The 26,152-nt window shown below is 42.2% G+C and overlaps 1 protein-coding gene across 1 annotated transcript in view; it reads left to right on the forward strand.

Moving 5' to 3' along the window:
* The window catches only part of TMTC4 (transmembrane O-mannosyltransferase targeting cadherins 4), a 139,388-nt gene that overhangs the window by 105,593 nt on the left and 7,643 nt on the right, over positions 1 to 26,152 (forward strand). The window contains exons 13-14 of the mRNA XM_073614440.1: positions 218 to 332; positions 9,127 to 9,239. Of these exons, the coding sequence (XP_073470541.1) occupies positions 218 to 332; positions 9,127 to 9,239 (228 nt within the window). The remainder of the gene's footprint in view (positions 1 to 217; positions 333 to 9,126; positions 9,240 to 26,152) is intronic.

Raw genomic sequence — 26,152 nt, forward strand, 5'->3', positions numbered from 1 at the left:
CTGGTCCCAGTGATCTTCTATCATGTACTGTCCACTGCAATGTAAAGGAGCAGCAGATTTTGAGCACACATAAAAGAAAAATAATTTTTGCATTTTGGTTTTGTTGTGGGCTACTCCTAAAAGGATGTATTGTTTACTTTTAGATTTAAAGAATGCTGATAGAATATTTACTACTGTTGTTTTTGTTCAGTAGTGTGGATTTACTGTTTAATTTTAGTATGCAGATTTAAATCGAAATATGGATGCATTAAATGCATGGAGAAACGCCACTATTCTTAGACCAAATCACAGTTTGGCTTGGAACAACATGATCATACTGCTTGACAATACAGGTAAGCTGTTTATATGATATTTGCTTCCTTGTAAAAGAAAATATTTGATGTCTCTGTGTAGGAATAGCTACATTTAAACAACTAAGCAGGAGGTAGCTGATGGCATAAGCTGTCAGCACTTGCCTTTTACTGAGTAAAGTCTCACATCAGGGCCCCCCAGAACATTTCGGCATTGATACACAAATCAAATCTTGCTCTAAACTTTGCCATTGTATGGATCCGCAGGAAACATAAAATAAGGAAGGGAAGTGCAGGGGGCGCTAGAGAGAGCCTGTATTACTTGTGTTTTTTTCAATGAAGCCCGCAGGGAAGGCTATATTAGGACTACAATATTTGTAAATGTCAGAGGCAGTTCTAGTTCTTTCAGGGGGAAAATAAGGTAAGGCTGAAGTTCCGGTTTAAATCCTGAATTTGAAAAAATGTAATCTTGGCTCTCATGATATAATTTAAGCTTCTATTTTTTTCTATGTAAGCTGTGCATGATGGTCATCATGATGTTGTACAGAGGGTGGTTACAGACACAACCGTTTTGGGTTATCTGCCCTATGTATTAGGTGCAGGTGTGTTTGCTTAAAACACACCTGTTTTGTTTGGAGTTCTGAAAAGTTGGTACTAGAATGCTTGCAATAAATGTGGTAACACAACCATTTTTGGAACCTTTCCATCAAATTTTATTTGAAAAAAAAAAAGATTGCACAAATAAAACTCGTGGTGACTCATGATTTGTATTTTTTCCCAGTGTTGAGCATCAGACCATCAAAATTGCCATGGCACCTGAAATGGCATCAAAAGCCATTTCTGATTCATTTTTACCTCCATTTCATTTGTTTGCTGAAAACCAGAACACATTCTACAATGGGAAGCAGGTTTCTGTGGACCATCCACTTACATGTAAATGTTTTCTTTCAATCTGACACCTGAAATAAAGCTTCCAGAATTGACACCACATTGTGATCGTTCGGCTTAAGCTGTCCACACTTGGTAATTTTATAGAGTATTTACATTTTTCATTCAAATTTTAGCAGATTTGAAAATCTTTTGAATACGTAGATGGATTTCAGTCTGCTTCTACTGAATTAGATTGAATGCAGTGGAAAACTCCAATATCTTTCAACAAGATTTTTTTCCATTTTAATGTCATTTTAATTAAATCTTTAAAAAATATATAGAATCTCAGAAATGATAGTTGATGTGGCTGTTTGATCCACTGTCTTATAGTTGATTAAAGATATCTCTGATATGGTGGTGGATGCAGCTGTTTGATCCACAGCAAAAAACCTGATGTGAAATAGTTTAAAATTGTGTATATATATATATAGCCAAAATGTTTTACCCTAATTGTACAGTACCAGACCCAAGCTGAGTATTCATAGGCCCTGGGTTATAGGCTCTTACCTTCAGGTTGGACACTGGCAAAACTTTTGAGGATACACCCCCTATAACCCAACCTGACTCCATGAGTCCTCAGTTCTTTGCTAGTGTGCTAAGGTGATGGACCTTCTCACTTAGGAGACATCACTCTTAGTTTAACTACATAATTATTTTATCTTTCGATTCTTCAAACAACTCTTCACTGTCTACTAATACAATAGAAGCAGAGTAAAACCATGGGGGACATCCTGTAATGTTGCTTCAGGCACTGTATCCTGCATGGGAACGCACTTTGGCACCTGCTGAAACACATGTAGTTGGCTACAGGATGCTATACAGGTCCAGGGCAGTGGTTCATTTGTATGGAACCCAGGCCCCGAAGACAGTTTCAGGGCTATGCCCACAGTGATGGGAGAAGCCAAGATCCTACGTATGTAGGGACCAGAATCGTAGACTGGTCAGACAGGGTTGCCCTGTATCTTTGTCCATTACTGTTAGAAACAGGGCTATATTTGAAATGTATTAAAAGTGAAAAAAAAAACCCGTGCCTCAATCTATATATTTTTAAACACAATATATCATTGAAGCAGCTGTTTCAGTCATGTGATATATAAGAAAAGTGGTGTCACAGGAACTAATCCTTAGACAAACAGCACTAGCAAAAAAAATAATATTAATTCATAGTGAATAAAAAAACTAACAGTGATCTTAAAAAATAAATAGATAAATAAGTGCAAGTATAGTCCAGTGATAATGAATGAAATGATCTCCTCATTCAGATATAGATATAGATATATTTCTTTGTAGAAATGTCATACAATAGTGAACAAATGTTGATAATTCTCCCAAAAGATTCATAGAAAAAGGTGAAGGTCCCTATTCACTGAATAGAGTTGACCCTCATTACCTTATGATAAGAGAGGTCAAATGTGTTGTACGGTCTTAATCACCAGAGGTTGCAGGAACCGGCTCCCGTCACTACCTTGTGATCCGTGATCCCGGGGAACAGCCCAGAGGAAACCGCCTCCGCTCTCCCACACTGAACGAGATCCAGACCGTGAAGCAGTCTCAGCAATCAAAGGCTCAACACACGGGCTCCAACCAACAGCTCCCTGCTGCTATCTGTGCTCCAAAGGGACAACCACATGATATTCGAAAAGGAAAATGGGCTCCTCATAGCGTAAACCAGTAGACTCTTTAATAATACTTCTTTTAAAAATACATTTCTCAAGTGGGTTGTTATAAAGTTTTGGTGCATCACATGAAGTCCTCACAGACTCTGCAATAAAACGGCTATACTTGTTGCATACCATCTAGAGCTTGATCCAGCACACCATGCGTCCTAGCTTAACATGTTTCGTCATCACAAATTACATCATCAGAAGCTGCACCTGGGTTGTTGTGTATTTGTTCTCAGACATGCTTACCCTATTAGCTGCCCCATACTTAGTGAGTACTTTACAGGGGATGACCCTCACCCATGGCTATGGCTGAAACCAGATGCAAGGGAACCATCGCAAAATACTCAGCTGAACATTCACTCCGCCAAAAGCCCCACTACTCTTCACCTCGGATTTCTCACCCCCAGCCTCCTTTACTCCTAAGGTTGCAGTTTCACGCAATGTGCTTGCCTAGGTGTTGTCGCAGTTAAATATTCTCCATCTCGCCTTGGTTACAAAGAAACCTGCTAAATAAAATAAAGACATTCCCCCTTTATGAACAAATAGAATAGGCAATTTATGATGACTGGGTCAATCCAGAAAAGATTTTCACTGCTCCGAAAATAATTTTCGAGCTCTATCCAGTGGAAAAGAGTTCCCTAAAAAGTGGTCTGTTCTGATAGTTGATCCTGCTGTCTCAGTCTTAAACAAACATCTCATTGTATCATTGTATTGAAGTTGTCCATTCAAAGATTCTGCAGACAGGATGTTTGAACCATTCTTAAAGAGGTTGTAAACCTCTCTGTGGAAGTTGTACCTATAGGTAAGCCTATAATAAGGCTTACCTATAGTTACTGTAAATCTCTCCTAAACGTGCGCCATTTGGGAGATATTTACTGCGTTCTACGCCGATGATGTCATTGGCGCATGTGCTGTGAGGAAACTGCCCCTGTGCCGTTTCTTCATGAGCAAGTGCCTTGACTGGCAGATCCCGTGCGCATGCGGCTCTGACCAGTCACAGAGCCGGAGTCCGCGGCCCCGGAAGGAAGAGGAGCGAACATGCATGTGGCCTGCAGCAGGGATGGCACGGCCTTCCTTTGCAGGTGTCACATAATGTGCTAGTATACAATGCATATTAGCACATTATGCTTTTACTCTGCAGGGGCAAAGGAAGGAAGTAAAACACATCAGGGTTTGCTTCCTCTTTAAGCTAGGTTCACATTTGAACCTGGCAAACTTGATTGCAGCTGTTCCGCAATCACCTGCACAGAAAAACGCAGGAGTGGTGTGCAAATACCATTAATGCTAATAGCACCCTACAGGTACTGGAAATTGCTTCCACACTGCACATGCAGTTCCTGCGTGAGATTTCTGAAGTGCTGCAAGGACCTTTTCCCTGTATTTTAGGAGGCACGGCAGCCCATTCAAATGAATAAGTTTGCACAGATGTGGGAATCTAATGAGTTTTTTTTTTTTTTTTTATTCAGCCAGCTGGTTGAACAAAAAAAAATCAAAGTGTATGACCAGCTTTATTGGTACCAACACAAAGCTCATCTTAAATACGAATGACCACCTGCCATCTTTCTAGAAGGAACCCTGACACCATGTCGGAGAAGTCCAGGAGAATGTTGTTCTTTAGTTTAATTTAAACTAAACAAACATTATTTATCTCCAAGTCCCCTTTCACACTATAAGCCTGCTCGGATCCGCCTGTCCGTTTTTCAGGTGGATCCAAACAGATTACTATGGGCAGGCGGGTGTCTGCGGAGATGTGTCCGCTGACACCCGCCTGTCATCTGATCCGCTCAAGACAGACGTATGGTGATATGTCTGACATCCATCTTGGTGGATCGGATTGGATGAGATCTGATGAAAACTGACATGCTGTCTGTTTTCGTCTGATCTCCCCATAGAGATCAGCGGGGCTTTAACAGGTCCCTCCCTACTCAGTGAACAGAGACGGACCTGTCATCCGCCGGCTCAGCGGAGATCAACGGAGCGATCTCCTGCTGAGCTGGCGGACTCCCATGTGAAGGGGCCTAACCAACTAGGCTTATAATTATCCTATATTTTTATTATGAACATTTAATTTGAATTTCAGCATGAAACTAAGAAGAAAACAATAACACCATTTCACTTCCTGTATTCTTCTATTAAAATAACTGAGGGATGTAACATGATATGTGAGAAAACTGGTGCTGTTCTTAACAAAATATTGGATTTGTGTGATTTTTTTTTTTTTTTTTCCCATTTGAGAAGCTTATTTTTACAGGAGATCTGTTTAACAATTCAACTTGGGATTAGAGTGTAAAAAATACTTCTTTATAGTTATTACAGCATACTGATGCTTCGGAATTGACACATCCTTCTTCAATTGGGGCTTATATATACAGAAATAATCTTTATTTCCATTTATTGTGGTAAAGTGACCTTTTTCAGTCAGGGTCCTGCCAAATTAGTGATTTCAAACGTGATAAATTGTAGCGTTTATGTGTTGTGAATCCAATTGACTGCTTTAGATTTTTTCTGGTTTTGAAAAAATCTCAGCACCTTTTTTCTGCTCTTTTACAATTACAAAATATGTTTTCTGAAGGTATGCATTTATTCACCAGAATTAAAAATATTCTATATTTGCCCTACATTATTTTTTTCTTGGTGCATCATATTACATTGAAGTTTACAGCACAGTCCATTTTTTCTGATATAGATTTATATTGCTGCCTTTGTCGTTTAAGAGATTTTACTTCCTGCTCTGTTGAAAGTAAACAGGAACTGATGGTTAACACTCTCCACTGGGGACAGAGATGGTACCATAAAGACATGTTTAGTAAAGTGAGAATGGGTTAGAATGTCTGTAAAGTCTTTATTGGATTTCTGTTAAAGGGAGTTCTAAAGTCACAGCATGTACTTTCATTGTTTACATTAAAAAGCGATAGTCGTTTTTGACAATCCAATATGTTTACTTGAAAAATCGTATTTCTTGACGTGAGTTCTGCCTGTTTCCTGGCCATCTATTTTGACAACTTCCTGAATTCCCTGCATGCTTTGCAGCTTTTCCTCTGCTGTTTGCCTTCAATTACTATATATTCCATGGTACCTTGCTCAGCACTTCTGTACATCAGAAGGCTAGCCCTGTGAAATGTCTGACACTGCAGTGCTTACTAATGGGACATAGTGAATAGGTGTCAAAGAATTCTAGGAAATGTGTTGGGACCTTCACAAAGTAGGTTCACAAACTTCAAGATCATTCAGATTTAAGCGGTATTAACCACTTCCAGTCTGGGCCAAATCTGTCATCCCTTTATAAATGGCCTAAGGACGGAAAATGGTTAAGCCCAAAAATGTATTCTATTGCAGCTTGCCAATTATTAGATGTGGTGACTGCATCAGTTTTCTTTTTCCCTCTGTTTTCACCTGGTGATCTGGCCAGTAACACATCTCCTGTGTAAGGGGCAACGTTGGAAGAATGAGCACAGGACAAAGAGCAGACAGCCGCATTGTCAACCGGAAGGGGAGTGTTAAATGTATTAGGCAGATTTAGAACCTCTAAAAAATTGAATCCAAACTCCAGCTCACACTTTATAATCGGTTACAGCAAACAGTTGTTTTTTCCTTTTGGGATAAAAGTTTTCATTTTAATCACCCCTACCAGTTGTAAGTGGTTTTGTCTCATCCATGTAAACTGGTACATTCTGCTGGAGAGTTTGTGCTGTGAAAAACAGACTTGCTGGCTGGATTACCAGATGAAAATAGAAAAAGCCTGAAAAAGAAACTAATGCAGCCATCACATCAAATAATTGGTAAGCTGCAATATAATGTTTGATTTTGGGTTTAATACTGCTTTAATAGGAGTAAGCTAGAAATAATTGAAGTTCAATGTGGAAACGAATATATGATTTTACATGTTGACCATAGATATGCTTTAAAGAAGAATTTCAGGAATGAGATTACTTTAAAAAATATGACTTTGGGCCAGGTTGGATCAAACAAATTATGCAGATGCCATCTGTGTGACAAGGCCTCTTCTGAATAGCTGAGATTGTGAGGTCATCCACCCACCTACCCATGCCAGTCAAAGGAATATGTTCAAATCGTGGGTGAAAATTGTATGAATCTTGTGGGAAAATATTTATAAATGGACTCCTTAGTTAAGTAATTGATACACAAAATGCTGCTTACCCTCAGTGCGAGAGAAGAAAGGAAATCTTTAAGAAGGAAGTAGAGAAATATTCTGTAAGGCTACTTTCACACTGAGGTGTATTTCAGGCGCTAAAGGGCTAAAAATAGCGCCTGTAAAGCACCTAAAAAACAGCTCCCCTGCAGCCCCAATGTGAAAGCCTGAGTGTTTTCACACAGGAGGGTGCACTTGCAGGACGTTAGAAAACATCCTGCAAGCAACATCTTTCAGGCGGTCCATGAGCGTTGTATACACCGCTCCCCCACCGCCCCTGCCATTGAAATCAGTGGTCACCGCTGCTGAAGCGCCTGCAAAGCTCCTTGGCAGGGGCGCTTTGTGGGCACATTGAACCCTTTATTTGGCCGCTAGCGGGGGGTTAAAAGCGCCCCTATAACAGCGGTAAACCGCTGCTAAAATTAGCACCACTTTACCACTAACACCCCCACCCCAGTGTGAAAGTAACTTAATAAAAATTGAAAACTGCTGTAATCAGAATGCTTTTACACATTTACACAATTCTCCCAAGGTGTACTATACCCTTAGAAATTGCCCAGGGCTTATGATCTTGTAATTCCCGTGAGAGGTAAACTGCACATCAGCAGACTGCAGAAACAGATTCCCAGCCTACAATATGAATTCAAAAACATATTACTAGCCATTTTTATTTTCATTGCAATGTGGTCAGAATCCTATTTGATCTCTTTTATACAGATTTGTATTTTTGGGTCACTGCTAGGAAGATCCTATATTTTTGAGCTGTCACTGGAACAGGCAGTAATGAAAAACTAAATAAGTAAACCTGTTATGGTGATAAGAGAGGTATATTCCTCAATTTGAAGAGATCTCTGATTAACTAACATTATATTATGCCTTTTGTAAAAGCAAGTTTTGGGTTTATATTGCAGGGTTTTCTGTTGCAATGGTGTTTGCTAATTGTATATTTTGGTAGGTCATTTGATGAAAGGTGAGAACAAAGTCTTGCATAGTCTTGCTTTGCATACATATTAATTTATCTAGTCCATTTACAGACTCTACATATTTTATGTGTGGAAAAAACTGGAATGCAAGTGGAGTTGTTACCCATAATGATTAATTAGATACCTTTTATTTGTTTTATGAGAGGATTACAGCTGAAACTTGGTTGGTCTTAGTGGGTGACAGCTCAACTTGTGGTGGTGGGTTTTTTTTGTCAAGCTTTTTATAGATAAAAGGGTTAAAACAAAATCTAGTCTCTGATAATATGCTCAAGAAATTAGGTGTATCCAGCCAGAAATATTGTAGACTGATAATATTTGTTAGCATTTTAATTAGAAGATTTCAGTAAATACAGTACACTGAATTGCAGAACAGAAAAGAGTTTGATGGGTTGTTGCAAAATGTATTCATTTTGTTAGCACATAACGATATACACCCTTCAGTGCCCTATTCTTATATCTCTGCCACTTACAAGCATCCACATACACATTGTGATGTCAATGTGTTCAGACTCAATAGTATATTTTGGATAGTTTGGAGGACATCACAAAGCCAAAGCCTGCAGACAACATGCACGATTAACATAATGCTTTAAAAAAAAAAAAAATTAAAGCACAATTAAACCAAAAACGAGCTTGCTTTTTTTTTTTTTTTTTCTCCTCCACTGTATCTATTGAGAAGCAACGTGGCCACCCTTAGAAAGCAGCATTCTCAATCAGTAGTGAGGGTTGTGTTAAACTGACCAGTAGGTTTAGGTGGACTTTACATAAGTGACTAACCATGGAAATCCCAACTCCAGCTAACGCTTTTTAAGCTGTTACAGCAATAGTTTTATTTTCCTTGTCTGTGGTAAATGGTTTGTCTCAGCCTTCTAACTGCAACTATTGCTGGCCAGTTAAAAGCAGATGAAAAACAGAAGTACTGGCTGGATCACCAGATATTAGCTATGTTACAGGGGTGTCTCAGAAAAACAGACTGCTGTGTTAATAGTGACAGACTATATATATATACATATATGTGTTTTTTTACTTTGGCCATAGGGTCACTTTAAAGCTGAAGGGGTATAAGTCAGGAGTTCAAATAATTTATTGTATCTAACTTGTTCCTTCAGGAAATTTAGCTCAGGCAGAAGCTGTTGGAAGAGAAGCCTTAAAGCTGTTGCCACATGACCACTCCATCACATTTTCTTTAGCCAATGTGCTTGGAAAAGCAGAGAAATACAAGGTTTGTCTAAAGTCTAGTATCTGCTACACATGTCTATCAAACATCTTTGTTTCTACAAATCTTTTTTTCCTATAACAGAGCTTTTTGTGCCATGATATTAAGTGTTCTGTAGCAAACATATTGCAAAAAAAAAAGAAGCTGCAGGGTAACTGCAAAAACATTAGCTTTTAATATGTCAAGGTATATCAAGCAACATTTCAAATGTAACCTCTGCTTTTTTAATTATTATTCCCTATGCTTTAACCCTTTTTCTCAGTCCTGATATTATCGCTAACCTGTAAAAAGAGCTCATGTGTTTTAAAAGTAGTTATTAGTTAAAGCATATATACTGCCTTTCTGCAACTGTTTTGGAAAATTTAGCACTCTAGCAGGGCATTTTGTAAAAATTATATTTATCGATCGCCTTTTTCATGATTCTATGGACTAGCAAAATCTGGTTTCCACAGTGGTAGATGATATAGTGGTAGATGTTATAGGCATAGAGCCACTAGAAAGGGTTTTTGCTGAACTTTACAGCATAGGTTAGGTATCTGCTGTAAAGTACTTTTTCACAGGTCTACACAACTTGATTTAGCCAGGCATGAAAAAAACGGGTTAAGTTTGCACTAAGGCCCCTTTCACATGACTGTTCCGATAGGGCCGCCTGTCAGTTTTTCAGGAGGACCAGATCAGATGGTCCATTCACCCCAAGTCCGTTTATACCCGCCTACCTCCAATCCGGTCCGTTAAAAACAAATGGAAGCAGGTTCCATTCTCCGTGTAGGCAGATCAGATTGAAGGGCAGCCGGGTGTAAATGAATAGTGGAGTCCATGTCTGCTCTGTATAAAATGAGTGGACAGGGACCTATCATCTGTCCACTCTGCTCTGATCAGCAGGGGCCCAGTAGACAGAGCCCCTGCTGATCACAATGAACAGCATCCATGTGAAAGGGGCCAAATTGTTATTTAAAATCAGACATGCCCTGACTTCCTTGCCACCAGATCATAAAGAATATGACAGCCTCCTAGACCGGTCTCTGCTAAAACTCCTCCATATTTTGGTGAACCAGACTATTGAAATGGTGTTGTCATTGTAGAACTCTAGTATGTATTCAAAATGTATGGGCTGCCTTAGATAGGAATGCTTAAGGCAGGCCATACATAATGCAATGTTCCATCTTTCCACCGCAGAAAAATTGCTCCATTCTCAAACCAACACAGTCAGTGTTGATGGGGAAATCCCTCCCACTGCACTATTGTTTTGTGACAGCGGGAGGTTTCCCAGCTGTTAGAATACAGTGATCACTGCCAGCAACTATAGCCGCCAGCAGTGATTGAAAAAAAAAAAGACAGGCTGATTCACAGTCTGCGGATGAGGGAGAAGATAAGACACTATCCTTGTAAGTTTTTAACTCTTTTTTTGTGTCTCCCAGGCAGCAGAGTTTGACTTGACTTGTCTTGTTTTTCTTTTCTCCCTCCTTAATCTGTGTTCCCTCAGTACAGTCTGTGTCATTCCTGTTGCTTTTTTCCCTATTCAGCAAAAGTAAATCTTAAAGCTGTCAGTTGATCAGCCTCTAGGGGCTCAGATTTTTAGGCCCAGTGCTGAAAATTGAGAGCAACTGAGCATGTGTAGAGCAGGGTGAGACAGTGGATTTTAACCAGTATAATCCAGGGTTAGCAACCCTTCGATTGCAATCTCGGGTAGGTGAAGGCATTTACAGGAACTGGTCCCCTTTTCCTCCTGCAGCAGCTGAAAGGCGACTCCTCTTCAGCTGCTGCCACTTCTTCCCACTGCCCAGCCCCCGCCCCGCGGATCCAAACGGACTCTCCATGGAGTGGCAGATGTAAATGGACTTTGTGTCCGTTTACACCCACCTATTTCCAATCTGATCTGCTTAAAAATAAACAGAAGGAGATCTGTCCCCTTCTGTCTGGGTTGATCTGATCGGAGGGCCCATAGCGTAGAGCAACAAGACAAAAACAGAATGGCGCACGAGAGGGTACCAAAACACACTGATAACACAACTAAAAGTCTATAAAATCCCGGGAAGTATACATATGCAGCATTAGTGGCAGCTCCCTTGAGAGTGACACAGTCTCTGGAAGAACAATGGGGAAAAAACTAGGTGCACCAAAAACGAAGTGCAGTAGAAGATGCAACGAATGGTATATATAATTCAAATCAACCAAATGGCTACTCACACTAATATAAAGATCAATAGGCATATAACAGTATAATACTGTGGTCACTCTGTGGGTCCCCGGTGGATGGTGGTGTGTAGATGTTAACATGAGAGGAGAAGAACAATCAGCCGGACAGACGTCTTGTCTCGGAACCAGCATGGAACACTCTCGGAGTTGCTTCGGAAGTGACATCAGAACATGGAGATAACGTTTCAAAGCATCTGCTTCTTTATCAGATCTAAATGTCTATTGAAGAAGCGGATGCTTTGAAACATTCTCTCCATGTTCTGACGTCACTTCCGATGCGACTCTGAGTGTATTCCATGCTGGTTCCAAGATGACAAGACTGACGTCCGGCCGTTTGTTCCTCTCCTCTCGTGTTAACATCTACGCATAACCATCCGCCGGGGACCCACTAAGTGACCACAGTATTATACTGTTACAGTATCTCACAAAAGTGAGTACACCCCTCACATTTTTTGTAAATATTTTATTATATCTTTTCATGTGACAACACTGAAGAAATGACACTTTGCTACAATGTAAAGTAGTGAGTGTACAGCTTGTATAAAAGTGTAAATTTGCTGTCCCTTCAAAATAACTCAACACACAGCCATTAATGTCTAAACCACTGGCAACAAAAGTGAGTGCACCTCTAAGTGAAAATGTCTAAATTGGACATTGGAGTCTCACCTCCAATCTCTGTCCCTGAAGACCCTTTCAGGGGTATCTGGGTGAAAGGAATATACACAAGTGACAAGAGCACTAGGATACAGTCAGAGAATTCCACTCACTTCAGGTGTGGTATGGTAATCTCTTTCCATAGGGCCCTAGAACCCCCCTGTTTGGACCGTTGTCCTCAGTCTGACTCCATGCCTTCCTCTACAGTCCGCTGGCTCTTTGACCTTACAGACTTCCTCCTATTTTCCCAGGGAGGAATTTTCTGCCACAGTGTCAAAGTTCATGGGCAGAATTTTGGTAGTATTAGAAACCAAAGCTCACACATGAGCCCCTTTTTAGTCTCCCTTTGTGAATCTGTGTCTAACTTTGCCTTTGCTGTAGATCCCCCTCCTCCCCTCTTACTCCTTCTGAGGAATTGGATTAGGTTGAGTTGTCTATTTTTATCATTATTATACAGGATTTATAAAGTTCAGTTTGCACAGAACTTTACAATATGAGGACAGACAGGACAGTTACAATATAATTCCAGATGAATCAGAGGGCCCAGCTTATTGGAGCTTACAAGTAATAGGGACAGGTCAAGCTACAAAAAAGGTATTAATTGAGGGGAATGAGCTGATGGAGAAAATAAAATTACAGTTGTTAGGTGGTTGCTGGATAGGCTTCTCTAAAGAGAAGGGTTTTCATGGATAGTCTAAAAGCAGACTGAGTAGGAGATAGACAGATTGGGGTAGGGAGTTCCAAGGGATAGGAGAGGCTTGGGATAAGTCCTGGAGGTGACAAGGTTGCTAAAGAGGAGGAGGTCTTGGGAAGAGTAAAGAAAATTATTTGGTTGGTATTTTGAGACTAGTTTAGTGATGTAGCCGGGAGCTGAGTTGCGGAGGGCGTTGTAAGAAATTGTTAGTATTTTGAATTTAATTTGTTGGGAGAGGGGAAGCCAATGGAGGGCTTGGCAGAGAGGAGTACTGAATGGTTGGTAAGGTGGATGAGTCTGGCAGCAGCATTTTTGATGCACTGAAGAGGGGATAGACAATGTAAAGGTAAGTCAATGAGGAGGGAGATGACCAGGGATTAAATTAGAAGTTTTGTGGTGTCATTGGTTAGGAAGGGACATAATTTAGAGATGTTGTGTAGGTTGAGGCGGCAAGCTTTGGACAGGGATTGGAGGTGAGACCAAAAGAATAGCTCAGTCCAGGATTACACCTGGCACCTTGGCATGCGGGGACGGGTTTATAATTGTGCCATCGATCTTGACAGAGAAGTCAGGCACGTGGGGGAAGGAAATATTATGAAGTCGGTTTTGGTTAGATTGAGTTTTTAGGAAGTGGTGTGACATCCAGGCTGATATTTCTGTTAGTAAATTAGTGTTGCGTTCGGAGATGATTGGGGGGAGCTGAGGGGTAGAGAGATTGAGATAGAGAGATTGATTTGGTTGTCATCAGCATAGAAATGGTATTGGAGGCTATTTGAGCCTATCAGCTGACCCAGGGAAGAAGTGTAGATCGAATAGGGTAAGTCTAAGAACAGAAGCTTGGGGGACCCTGACCAAGGAAAAGGCGAGGAGGAGGTAGAATTGTAAATAACGCTAAAGGTGCATTGGGTTAAGTAGCATGAGAACCAGCGAAGAGTGCAGTTAGAGACCAAAGGAATGGAGTTTTTTTGATGATCCACTGTTTGAAACACAGCAGAGTCTTCCAGGAGTACAGAATAGTGTCCACTGGTTTTAGCGGTGAGTAGATTTTTCTGTGAGTTTTAGGAGAGCAGTTTCTGTTGAGTGTTGAGGATGAAACCCAGACTGAAGAGGATCAAGAAGGTTATTTTCCGTGAGATGGTCGCTCAGTCTGTTGTAGACTAGATGTTCAAGGAGTTTGGATAAAAAGGGGAGCAAAAAGGTGGGGGCGTAGGTTGTTATGATTGGTGGGGTCCAATGAGGGCTTTTTAAGTATAAGGGTGATTAGTGCTTGTTTTAGAGAGTTGGGAAAGATGTGTAGGATAGAATCTAAGGGTAACCGTAGCATTTGTGAGGAAACGGGGGTCCGGGGGGGGGGGGGCGTTAGAAAAAAGTTTAGCAACCTCTTCTGTAGTAGTGGGGTGGAATGAGGAAAGTGTTGATTGTACCTGTGGACATGGAGTGTTAAGTGGGGAAGGTATCTATACAGCAGAGTTCTCATCACAAATTTCATCAATCTTATTTTGCAGTGAATGGCGATCTCTTGTGCAGTGAGTGAGTTAGTGGGTGGAGGATGAAGTAGAGAGTTGTCAGTAGAGAAGAGTTGATGGGGACTGATTGATAATTTAGAAATGATAGTGATAAAATAGGTCTGCTTGGCAGTGAGGAGGCAGGAATTGCATTTTTGGAGGTTAAATTTAGATTGGCTGAAGTCTGTCTGAGTCTTAGTCTTACACCACAGGTGCTCAAGAGCTTGGTTATGTTTCTTCAGACTTCTTCTGTCATCTGTTTGCCACGGTTTTATGGGTCGGGGCCTCATTCTATGTGTAGTGAGGGGGGTGAGCATGTCCAGGGAGGATGACAGTGAACTGTTGTCTTTGGCCGAAATTTCATCCAGGGTAAAGTATTAGGTTATGTACTATTGCTACACATGTTGATGCTGTATGCTCTCGTTTAGCAGTAGAGCAGCCTGGGTCTGCATACCCTAAGACAGTGATGGCGAACGTTGGCACCCCAGATATTTTGGAACTCCATTTCCCATGATGCTCATGCACTCTGCAGTGTAGTTGAGCATCATGGGAAACGTAGTTCTAAAACATCTGGGGTGCCAAGGTTCACTGCCCAATGGCCTCCTGCACAGGACTCCCACAATTTGCCAAATCTCCTAAGAACTTCTAAGTCCAATCAGTCTTACAGCCTGCCCTATACAGTGACAGGCCTCACCCTGAATAGCTATTTATTCTTGGACCCTGTGATCTCCTCGCTGTACTTATCTAAGGAAGGACCAAACAGGCGTTCTTCCTCAAAGGGCAACTGCTCGAGGCGTTTCTTGAATGGGAGTTTCACTGACCAGCATTCAAGCCAAAAATCCTCTGGCTCCAAGCCCTCTTAGTGATGGGGGGTGTCTTTGGCCTTCTGGTCCTGGGAAGTCTCAGGTGTTTGGGTCCTGAGTGTCATTTCCCAGGGCTACAAACTGGATTTCAGAACTCTGCCTCCTTCCAACTCTATGCCTCTCCATTGCCTCTCTTCTGAAAAGACAGACCGATCCACTTGCTGTTGTTTAGCAAGGTCTCTCACAGGTCTTTGCCCCAGTCCTGTATGAAGAACACAGTGAACTGAAACTTGTACACAGTTCCCAAGCTAAATAGTGTTTTAGCCCATTTTGGATCTGAAAGCTCTCAAATTTTTTCTGCATGTTCAAAACCTCTGCATAGAATTGACCAGGCCAATCATTGCCTCCCTCCTACCAGAACGTTTTGGACATTCAGGAGGCTTACTTGCACTTTTGATCAACGTTTGCTGCCTACTGCGTTTTGCTTTTTTTTTTTTTTTTTTTGAGGTAATTTAATTCCTCATGGCACATGTAGCACTTTATCCCATCTATCTAGTTAACCTGTAATGCTAGCTGTGATGTTGGACAGGGCGCCCCCTCGGGGCATAGCTGCCCAACCCCACCACTGCTAGTAAGTAGATAGTTGCTTGGTTAATAAGCACTTGTCTCCTGCTCCCATTATTTGCCTGAGGTAAGCACCAGCAACAGTAATGTAGAGGGGGTGTTGCTGACACATCTCACATCCCTCTGCATTCCTCTTGCCAGTGCTTACCTTGGGCAAATACTGGGAGGTGGAGACAGGCAGATGCTATCAAAGCTGATGTCTGCTTGCTATTTGCAGTGTCAGGCTGCTATGCACCAAACAGTAGGCACCCTGTCTGACATGGCAGCTAGTCTTACAGGGCACCTAGAAAGATGGCACAAAGTGCTACATTTCCTTTGTCCCATAGTGAACTGATCAATGTAAAAATTTGTGATAGTTCTTTAAGAGAAAAATGAGGATGCTACTTGTCCTGTTTCAGAGTTCTCAGTACATAAGGAAGTTTAGTGCTCTGATATTGAGATTGTAGGCCACACACCTCCCCCCCTTAATATAACCAAATCCCAACTCTGCTAAATATAATAATACCATATACCGTTTTGGCAAATAATTGGCCGCGGCACCTTTATTGGTATAATTATTAAACATAAATTCTTTCTTTTATTCAAATTAAACTTATCATAACTTTAATTCACACCAAATAAATACACTGCCCAGTTATCAAAACTCCAGCAGCAAACGAACCACAGTTTTCATACATCAAAAAAATCCCCCCTAAGATCCAGGGTGATCCAACCACATAACAGGTGCACGCGACGAGGGAGGGAGGGAGTTCTCCTGGTACTGCTCCGGTCCAAAGGGGAAAAGGAAATAAGCCACACTGCAGGTTCCTTTTATAGACACCTCCAGGCTTCAAGAACCATCCCATTGATCCGATTGGACCCTTGTTACCTGTACCATAAATTTAAAGAGACAGTAACCCAATTCCTGCCTACCTTAACCCCTATTTAACCTGATCAAATATAACGCATGTGTGCTGGCCACAATCTCATGCAGGTGGGCCCCGAATTTGTGCCCCCCCCCTTTATATGAGATTATAGGCCACACACCCTCCCCCTTTAATATAACCAAATCCCAACTCTGCTAAATGTAATAATACCATACACCATTTTGGCAAATAATTGGCCGCGGCACCTTTATTGGTATAGTTATTAAACATAAATTCTTTCTTTTATTCAAATTAAACTCATCATAACTTTAATTCACACCAAATAAATACACTGCCCAGTTATCAGAACTCGAGCAGCAAACGAACCACAGTTTTCATATATCAAAAAATTCCCCACCAGCCGGTCTTGACATCAAGTCCGGCCCACCCCCACCACCCCAGCCATCTCAATCCCAGACTGTAGACCTAAATTAAACAAATCAACACCCACTTCTGAGAGGTGAACCCCATCAGCCCTGTAAAACCCGGGAATCCCTCCCTCCAAATCTATGTGCCTATATGACAAACCGCCAATACTAGGCATGATTTTTTCCACGGCTCTGTTCACCCTTTTTCTCACTCTTTCCATCACTTTCTTCTGAGGCGAAGACAGCCAAGAAAGACGTGGGATTATCTCAGAAAACACGATAGTCGTGCCCAGAGAAGTCGACATAAATCGGTGAAGATCCCTTCTGATGATAAATAACAAATCTAATGTTCTAACATTACCTAAATCGTTACCCCCGACATGTAGCACTAAAATGGATGGCGGGGGCCACACCTGAAACAATCTGGTTAAATGAAAATATAATTGATGCCATTGAAGGCCTCGCACACCCTTCAAAAATAACTCAAAGGATTCAGGCGGTAATGACAAGTTTGTGGAATAGTTTCGTTGAGCCGTTCTTTTCCGCGCCCAATGTATAAAAGTGTCCCAGAATCCATACTGTGCGATGCAAGTCTGGAAAATCAAATAAACAAATTAGGTCTTGCATACAGTTTGAAACACTTAGATTTCCACCTCCCCAATTCTTTAATGGCCAAGTCATCCATCCCCCTTTTGGCAGCCTCTGATGCTGCACCTATTCTAAAAGAATGGGAAGAGAACCGGAAGCCATGGAAACCCATTATGCCCAAACAATTTTTAAACACAAAATTAAACTGATATTGTGACATTGGTACTAAGTTACAATAAATGAGTAAATGGCCAGTTACCTGGGGCCTGAATTGTCGTACCACAGAGACCGGGCACACTGACTTATCATCATGCTCCCCGGTAATCCATGTACCCCTCCCGCATTGATCTGTTTTAGAACGCCACAGCCATATATGAATCACTGAGTGTTCCAAATGTACTTGCTCATAAATGAGGCCCAAGCTGCCAAATCTGGAGCCCGGAACAAGCTCTGAGATGCGAAAAGCACCAAAGAATCCTAACACAAAAGCTGTTCTGAAAAGCAATGCTTCATGTTCAGAATAGCAAACTGTTGATGTAGCTGCACAAAGGCCACTAAGCATGGTTAGCGAAATTGGCCGTCTGCTGTCCGGAACAAAAGACTTTCTCTTGTACCCTTTAATTGCCTGCTTCACCGAAAAATATGACATACAGGATGGCAGGCCCTTCAAACGACAGAAAAAGGAAATCCCGGGTAAGGACTTCAACAAGTAACTACCTGAAAAACCTTGCTGCATTAGGGAAGACACAAAAGCCAGAATCCCTATTTCCGATGGCCTGTAGCCATCTACGCTTGCTGAGCTTGCAAAGTATACCCAATTCCGCCACGCAGCCGAGTAGCTGGCCCAAGTCCTAGACGCCACTGATCCCTGGATAGCCTCTGATGCCAACGTCAGATCAATGTCCACACATGCTCCGGACCCCTGGTGCCTTCTACGTCTGCCTCTGGCATCAATTGCCGGAAACGGTCCATCTGAAACCGGGATAAGGAATCGGCTGTAACATTCAATTTCCCCGCCGTATGTTTAGCCTTCAACCAAATGTTGTATTGAAGACATAAGAAAACAAGACGACGCAGCACCTTAATAACCCACAATGAGCTGGAAGAAAGGCAATTCACTGCAGAACCCCTTTGTCTGTTTCAACCAAAATCCTTCTATTTGCAAAATATGCACCCCACAGTTCAATTGATACCAAGACTGGGAACAGTTCCAAAAGCACAATGTTTCTCGTGACATTCCAACTTATGCAAGAAACCGGCCAAGCTGCGCAACAACAATGAGATTCCCAGATGGCCGCAAAACCTTTAGAGCCAGCTGCATCAGTAAATAAATGAAAATCCAGCGCAAACACAAAATCCTGCTGAAACAAAGACCGCCCGTTACATGACTCCAAAAATTTCGCTCAAACTTGTAAATCCTCCTTCAGGGAGGTAGTCAACCTTACATGGGCAAACGGAGACTTCAGGCCAGAACAAGCAAGATAAAGCCGCCGAGAAAAAATTTGGCCCACCGGCATGATTCTACATGCAAAAGCCAAATTACCCAATAGGGACTGTAATTCCTTCAAAAGAACTTTTTTCTTTTGCAAAAATTGGGTCAACAAAAATCTCAATTTTTCCAACTTTGCCACAGGCAAACTAAATTCCATTCTAACAGTATCAATGTGAATCCCAAGGAACTCCAAAGCTGATGATGGTGCACACATCTTCTCTTCCGCCAACGGAACTCCGAAATCAAGTGAGATAGACCGAAATGTCTGCAGCAACTCTGCGCAAAGCACCCCATCAGCCAGATCCACGAACAAAAAATCATCAAGGTAGTGCACCAAGCTGTCATTTCCTGACTGAAAACAGACCACCCAATGAAGGAAAGTAGAGAAAATTTCGAAGTATGAACACAACAATGAGCAACCCATCGGAAGACATTTGTCGAAAAAATAACAATCATCAAAATGCATACCCAGAGAACTAAAAGCAACCAGAGAGATTGGCAATAGTCGAAAGGCTGATTGTATGTCGTCTTTGGCCATTAGAGCCCCCCTGGCCACAAGCCCTTATTTTCTCGGTGGCCTCATCAAACGTTGCATATTTCACAGAACACAATGACTCATCAATTTCATCATTCAGCGATTTTCCCTTCGGGAATGACAGGTGATGAATCAATCGGAACGCATGGGGCTCCTTCTTGAGAACTACCCCAAACGGGGATATGCGGAAATTTTGAAAAGGCGGATCCCTGAAAGGGCCCTCTACACGCCCCTCAGCAATCTCCTTCCACAACTTATCCCTCACCACATCCGGAAAACTTTCAACCGACTTCAGGTTATCCATCACTTCACACCCGTCTCCCAAAAAGGGGGTAACGTAAAGCCCTTGGAAAATCCTTCAATGAGCAATCGAGCTTTCGCCGTGTCTGGGTATTTGGCCAGCCACGATCGCATTTTTTCCAGCCTCACTGGAGTGCAGGCTCTTTGGAAAAATATCTGCACCCGAGGAAGTGGATTTCCTAAAACATTTAATCACCGGATGTGCTCCGGCACAAAAGGCACATTCATGCCTATACTTGCATTAAGTGTTAAACCGACACTGATTCTCATTGAATGCAAAGCAACAGCCTTTTCTACAGGCTGCTTGAGCAGGCGTAACCGCACTGATTCTTGGAGCGACCTGTTTTTGGGGCAAAATCAGGTTCCGCCATAGGCCCACATCTTTCATGCCCCACTGGAGCGACGGGTGAATAGCCAGCTTCTGACAAAAGGATTTGTCATAAAAATACCACCCCAAGCCCCCAAAATTTGTATAGGCCTCCAAAATGTGGTCCAGATTCTGGAAAAGACCCCCACACAATTCCGGACGCTTTTCCGCCGCTACTCCAGCATAGATGCAATATGCTTGCAGCCAATTGTGAAAGGATCTTGGTACAGTTCTACGCCTGTACTCCTCCTGCTCTTCCTCCCCCCTTCTGTCCGATTTAAATGCAAAATCTTTTTGGCATGGAAGAAGTGACAAAATATCCACAAAATCTCCCCGCCAAATTTTCTCTTTCATGGATGAACTTAAATGGTAACCCAGGGGGGAAATTTCACTAGGCATAACATCTTTCATACAGGCTTCTGGTACACCATTCCTATCCCTTTCTCCCTGAGCCGTGTGATAAGTGTGTGCACTATTCTGCAATGTCCTGACCATAGGAGAGACTACTGGAGAAAAATTGGGAACAAAAACAGTACTAGAAACAGCAGCAGGGGCTGGGTTGGGTAAAGCAGTAGAAGTAGCAGCAGAGACAGGGTTTACCACAGGAGAGAAAGACTTTATCAATGAAGACAGAGAATCAACTAATACAGACAAAGCTTGAAACTGCTGACACTCACCGGACACTTTCGGCTGCCCTGTACTGTGCTGAGCCATGCTTTTCAGCATCATACCAGACACCGAGCCCTGCGCTCTCTTGTGCAGCATGCCATCCTGTCTCTCTTCTTCCAGGCACTCTTCCTGCTGCAGCTGCTCCTGACTGACATCATGAATGATGGGGGGCCGTGGGGAGGACGCCCGCCACCTTGTCTTCTGCGCTGCGGGCTGTTTAACTGTGCCCCGCCAACTGCTGTTCCCTGGCGGCGGAGACCCAGTCCGCCTCTTCTTATTCGTACAGCTGCCGCCGCCATCTTCCTCCACCTCCTTGCTGAATTCCAGGGACACTGCTCCCCCCACTGCTGGGCTGTAATGAACTGATGGCATGCAGCAGCGCTGTCTCTCCCTGGTGACTGGCTCATCTATCCACTGGCCTGCGCTCCTCCGCTGTGGGCGCTCCTCCTCAGCCGAGATACTGCCCGCCAGCCCTGCTTCTTCCGTATTGCTTTCCTCAGACAATGCCAAACAGCGGCGAATCCAAGCTTCTCCCCCTGCGCTTCCGGCTCTCTCTATGAACTGCCTGACCAGAGCTTCCATTTCTGCAGGTAAGCTCATGGTAGTATTATGGCTCTTCTGCTGTGGTCCAGCCTATTTCTGCAGTTCTTCTGGTGCTGCACTGGTCCAAAGGGGAAAAGGAAATAAGCCCCACTGCAGGTTCCTTTTATAGACACCTCCAGGCTTCCAGAACTATCCCATTGATCCGATTGGACCCTTGTTACCTGTACCATAAACTTAGAGACAGTAACCCAATTCCTGCCTACCTTAACCCCTATTTAACCTGATCGAATATAACGCATATGTGCTGGCCACAATCTCATGCAGGTGGGCCCTGAATTTGTGCACCCCCTTTATAATCTTCCAAAATGAAGGATACTATTTCTAAATTTATTGATGCAGTGCTTTGACCCTGGCAAAGGTCACTAACCTGGGTTCTCAAAAAATGTCTCAGCCTGCTAAAACCTTCCCTGTACACTTTGCTTTATAACCACTTGACCTCTGGAAGATTTACCCCCCTTCATGACCAGGCCATTTTTTGTAATATGACACTGTGTTCCTTTAACGGACAATTGCGTGGTCATGCAACGCTGTATATAAATTAAATGTAAATCACACACACACACAAATAGAGCATTCTTTTGGTGTTATTTGATCACTACTGTGGTTTTTATTTTTTGCGCTTTAAAAAAAGACCAACAATTTTGAAGAAAAAAAAAACATTTTTTTACTCTCTGCTATAAAAAATATCCATTAAAAAAATTCAATTTCTTTATAAATTTAGACCAATATGCATTTGGTTACATATTTTTGGTGCAAAAAATTCCAATAAGCATATGTTGATTGGTTTGTGCAAAAGTTATAGCATCCACAAACTATGGTGTATATACTGGAATTGTTTTTTTTTTATACTAGTAATGGTGGCTATCATCAACTTTTAGCAGGACTGTGATATTGCGGTGGACAATCGAACACTTACTGATACTTTTGACACTTCATGGGAACCAGTGACACGAGCACAGTGATCAGTGCTGAAAATATGCACCGGCACTGTACTAATGACACAGGCTGGGAAGGGGTTAAACATCTAGGGCGATCAAAGGGGTAAACTATGTACCTAGCCAGTGTTTTTGTGTACTGTATGTGCTTTTACTAGCAGAAGAGATGGATATTATTTTGCAGGGACACAAAATCCACCCCTTCCCCCTTCAGAACGGAGATCTGCTTAATTTGCATTTCATTTCTCTCATGCCCCTAGGTCCAAGCTTGGAACTCAGTTCTGCCATAAAGCCTGGTCCCCCAAACCCATCCAAGTCCAGAAATATGTTCTCCTAACGATTAGGGGCAAACCTACTTGTCAAAGTGGAGAGATGTCTGTTACCCTTTGTGGCCATCTGGTCTGAGGGGCTACAAACCCCACTTCACGCTATCAAATTTCATACTGCTCTCAAAGCATTATAGCTATTGCCCCAGAAGAGAAAAGGTTCCAGGGTTTCTATTCAAACCTATTCACCATTCCCAAGGCAAAAGGAGGCATTCACCTCATAGTGGATCTAAAGTTTCTCAACGGATTCCTTCAAGTTCAAAAAGTCTGTATGGAATCAGCTTGGCCTGTCCTTATTTCCCTTTACCCAGGAAATTTTCTGGCCTCTGTGGACTTCAAGAATGCTTAATTACTTATCCTCATCTTCCAGCACGTCAAGTGTCTCCTGCATTTTGCTGGGGGAGCACAAAATTACCAGGTTTTTTTTCCTTCCCTTTGACCTGTTCCATGTACCTCAGGTCTTTACCAAGGTGTTGGCCCGTTTTCGCTCTCAGGGTATCCTCATTTTCTGATATCTGGATGATCTCCTGCTATGGTTAACGGTCATATAAGTCTCATAAACATTGCGGATGCAGGTGCAGAGATTTAGATGGATCCTAAATCACCAAAAATCAGTGCAGGGTCTGACCTATCCCTTTGGGGTATCTGGGCCTAATCCTGGATGCGCCCTGTCCAGTGTCTTCCTTCCAAACAATTTTTTCTGCTCTGAGTTTCTGAGCCTAATTGTTAATGTATAATGTACTATTAATCTTATATGGAAAAAGCAAGGTAACACTTGTGTAACCATTTTGTATCTCTTTAGAGATGGGGAGAGAGAACCCCCTTTTTGAGGATATCCAAAGGTCAGGCTTCTTTTTTGCAGCCTATACTTTCTAAAAAGTCGTTAGGAAAGAAAGAAGGAAGCTGATAGGAGTGTTCTTGTTTAATATACTATCTGTAACAGCCTTTTTGAACTAGGGTGCCATGGTGCCTTTTTCAGACGTGCTTTGGCAAAATGCCTTAAAATTGTCACAAAAAGCCCAAAAATTGTCAACAAGCCAGCCAGTAGATCAAGCTTGCCTTTTTGTTACACCGAGCCACAGGTTTCTATTGTGCAGCATTATAGCCTTGGGCACTGTGAAAGGCCAGCCACTGGCATCCTAACAACCAATGATGTCATAAGTTAATAAGGAGGACATCAGACGTCAGATCTTCTCTTCCAGTGCATGGTCTACCCTCCTGCTTCTCAATCATTGGCTTTAACTGCTTGGAATCCTGGGTACTGAGGGATATGGGCCTATATCGGATTTAGCTATCCCTATCCTCTTAAAGACTAGGAAGTCACACTAACGCATGGTCTACTATCGCATTTGGCGTTCTTGGTGCGAGTTGAGGAAATGCCATCTCAGAAAAAACTCTGTGGGATTAATTCTTTCTTTTCTCTGGTCTTTTTGATCACAATGTGGCCTTGAGTACCATCAAGGGTTAAATCTCAATAATAGCAGTTCTATTTTAAAGGCTGCTTGCCTTTCACTTAGTGAAGGCCTTCATACAGGGTTTTGCTCATATTGTACCTTCTGTGCCTTCCTCAGTGACTCAGTGGGATCTCAATCTAGAAATGTCAGTCCTTCGGAGAGCACCCTTTTCAGTCTATTAGGTACACTTCCCACTCTACTCTTACTCGCAAGGTCACCTTCCCTGTTGTTATCATTTCTGCAAGGTGAGTTTCTGAGTTGCCAGGCTTGACCTTTTAAAGAAACGTCCTTGTGTTTCACAAGGACAAGGTTGTTTTGAGGCTGAGGGCCTTTTTTCTTCCTAATGTGATTTCTTCCATCTACCCTTCTTGTCATCTCTGTGTTCAGCACCAAAACATGCAAGAGGTTTCCCTTTGTTGTGTGGACATAGTACACGTTCGTGTGGGTTTATTGGCTACAGTACAGCTTTTTTTCAGTCCAATTCTATATTTGTCATTTCAGAAGGCCCCCAAAGGGGTCAGCTGACATCTCCTTCCACTATCTCTAAGAGGATTCTACAACTGGTTATCCAAGTTTATGAATTCAAGGGCAAAGTTTCCCCTTTGGTCACTGTGCACTCCCCTAAATCATTTAGTACTTCCTAGGCTTTTAGATATTCGGTTTCAGATTTCAAAGTTTTACCAGGTGGACCTTCAGGCCTCAGCAGAATGCCGGCTTTGGTAGTAAGGAGGAGGCCCTGTCTGTTCTCTTGTTTATTTTTGTGGGCTGTTAGCTGTTTATTTTCTGTGTTGCCTACCCCTCAGTTGGACTGCTTATGGACCCTCCCATTAGTTCTAGAATACCATCCAGTGTCCCATAATGTCTTTTTAAAAAAACTTTTTTTTTGCTTCCCGCAGATTAAAAAAAACTACCCCCAGCTAATAAAATGCAAGGATGTTAAAAGGCTCTGGAAAAATGGCCATTGGTAGTAACCACTACTAGAGTCTGGAAGTAATTGGATGGGAAAAGCAAGTCCACTGGGTCCTCAATTGTAGCCGTGTTGGGCATTCTCTTCCAGGTGGTTTCCCAGGAAGCTTCCTTGTAAACCCCACATTTCATATTCCTGATATGTGTCTGCTGTACCATGTACTTGTATGAAAAAGTATTCTCATCTTTTCATATTGCTTCCATTGGTGTCCGTTTATGAAGCAGTGATCAGCGGTGATCCCGAGGATCACCGCTGATCAGAGTCCATAAACAGTTTATGAAACAGTGATAATCGGGGGAGAACATGTTTGAACTTGTTCTCCCGCCAATTATCTCTACACACAGAGAATCCTCATTGAATGACAGTAACGGCCAGTTTATGAAGCGGTGATCTCACCGCTTCACTGGCAATCTGAGTCAGAATTCACACTCCCAGGTTCACCAGCTCAGAGGTGGTGAATCGGGGAGTGAAGAGGAAATCTGAGGGGGAAGGAGGAAGATTTTTAACTTCCTTATGCCTCGTTCAGACCCCCCAACACTGTAACCATGTCCCCCTGTCATATTTATGTGTATACATTTATATACATATAATGTGTATATGTATATATATATATAATGTGTGTGTATATACATGTATATATAATGTGTGTATACATACAGGTATGTATATAATGTAGGGGGACTCATTATTTTATTAACATTAATCGTCCGTGTATTGAGCGGTGATAATTTATCACCGCTTAATAAACTGACATCTCTGTATTTCTGGTGCTGTAATCTCGTAAAGTCTCACGAGATTCCAGTATCAGGGGCCGTTCTCCACTGTTTGAAGCATTTGTAGATCTCTTCACTCCTCCAAAGGTGAAGCGATCTACAAAGCTTCATAAACAGGCACACAGAGGAGAAAGATCTTCACTGTGAATGCCGGAGAACGA

Source organism: Aquarana catesbeiana, linkage group LG02, assembly GCF_042186555.1.
Source record: "Aquarana catesbeiana isolate 2022-GZ linkage group LG02, ASM4218655v1, whole genome shotgun sequence".
Classification (NCBI taxonomy): Eukaryota; Metazoa; Chordata; class Amphibia; order Anura; family Ranidae; genus Aquarana; species Aquarana catesbeiana.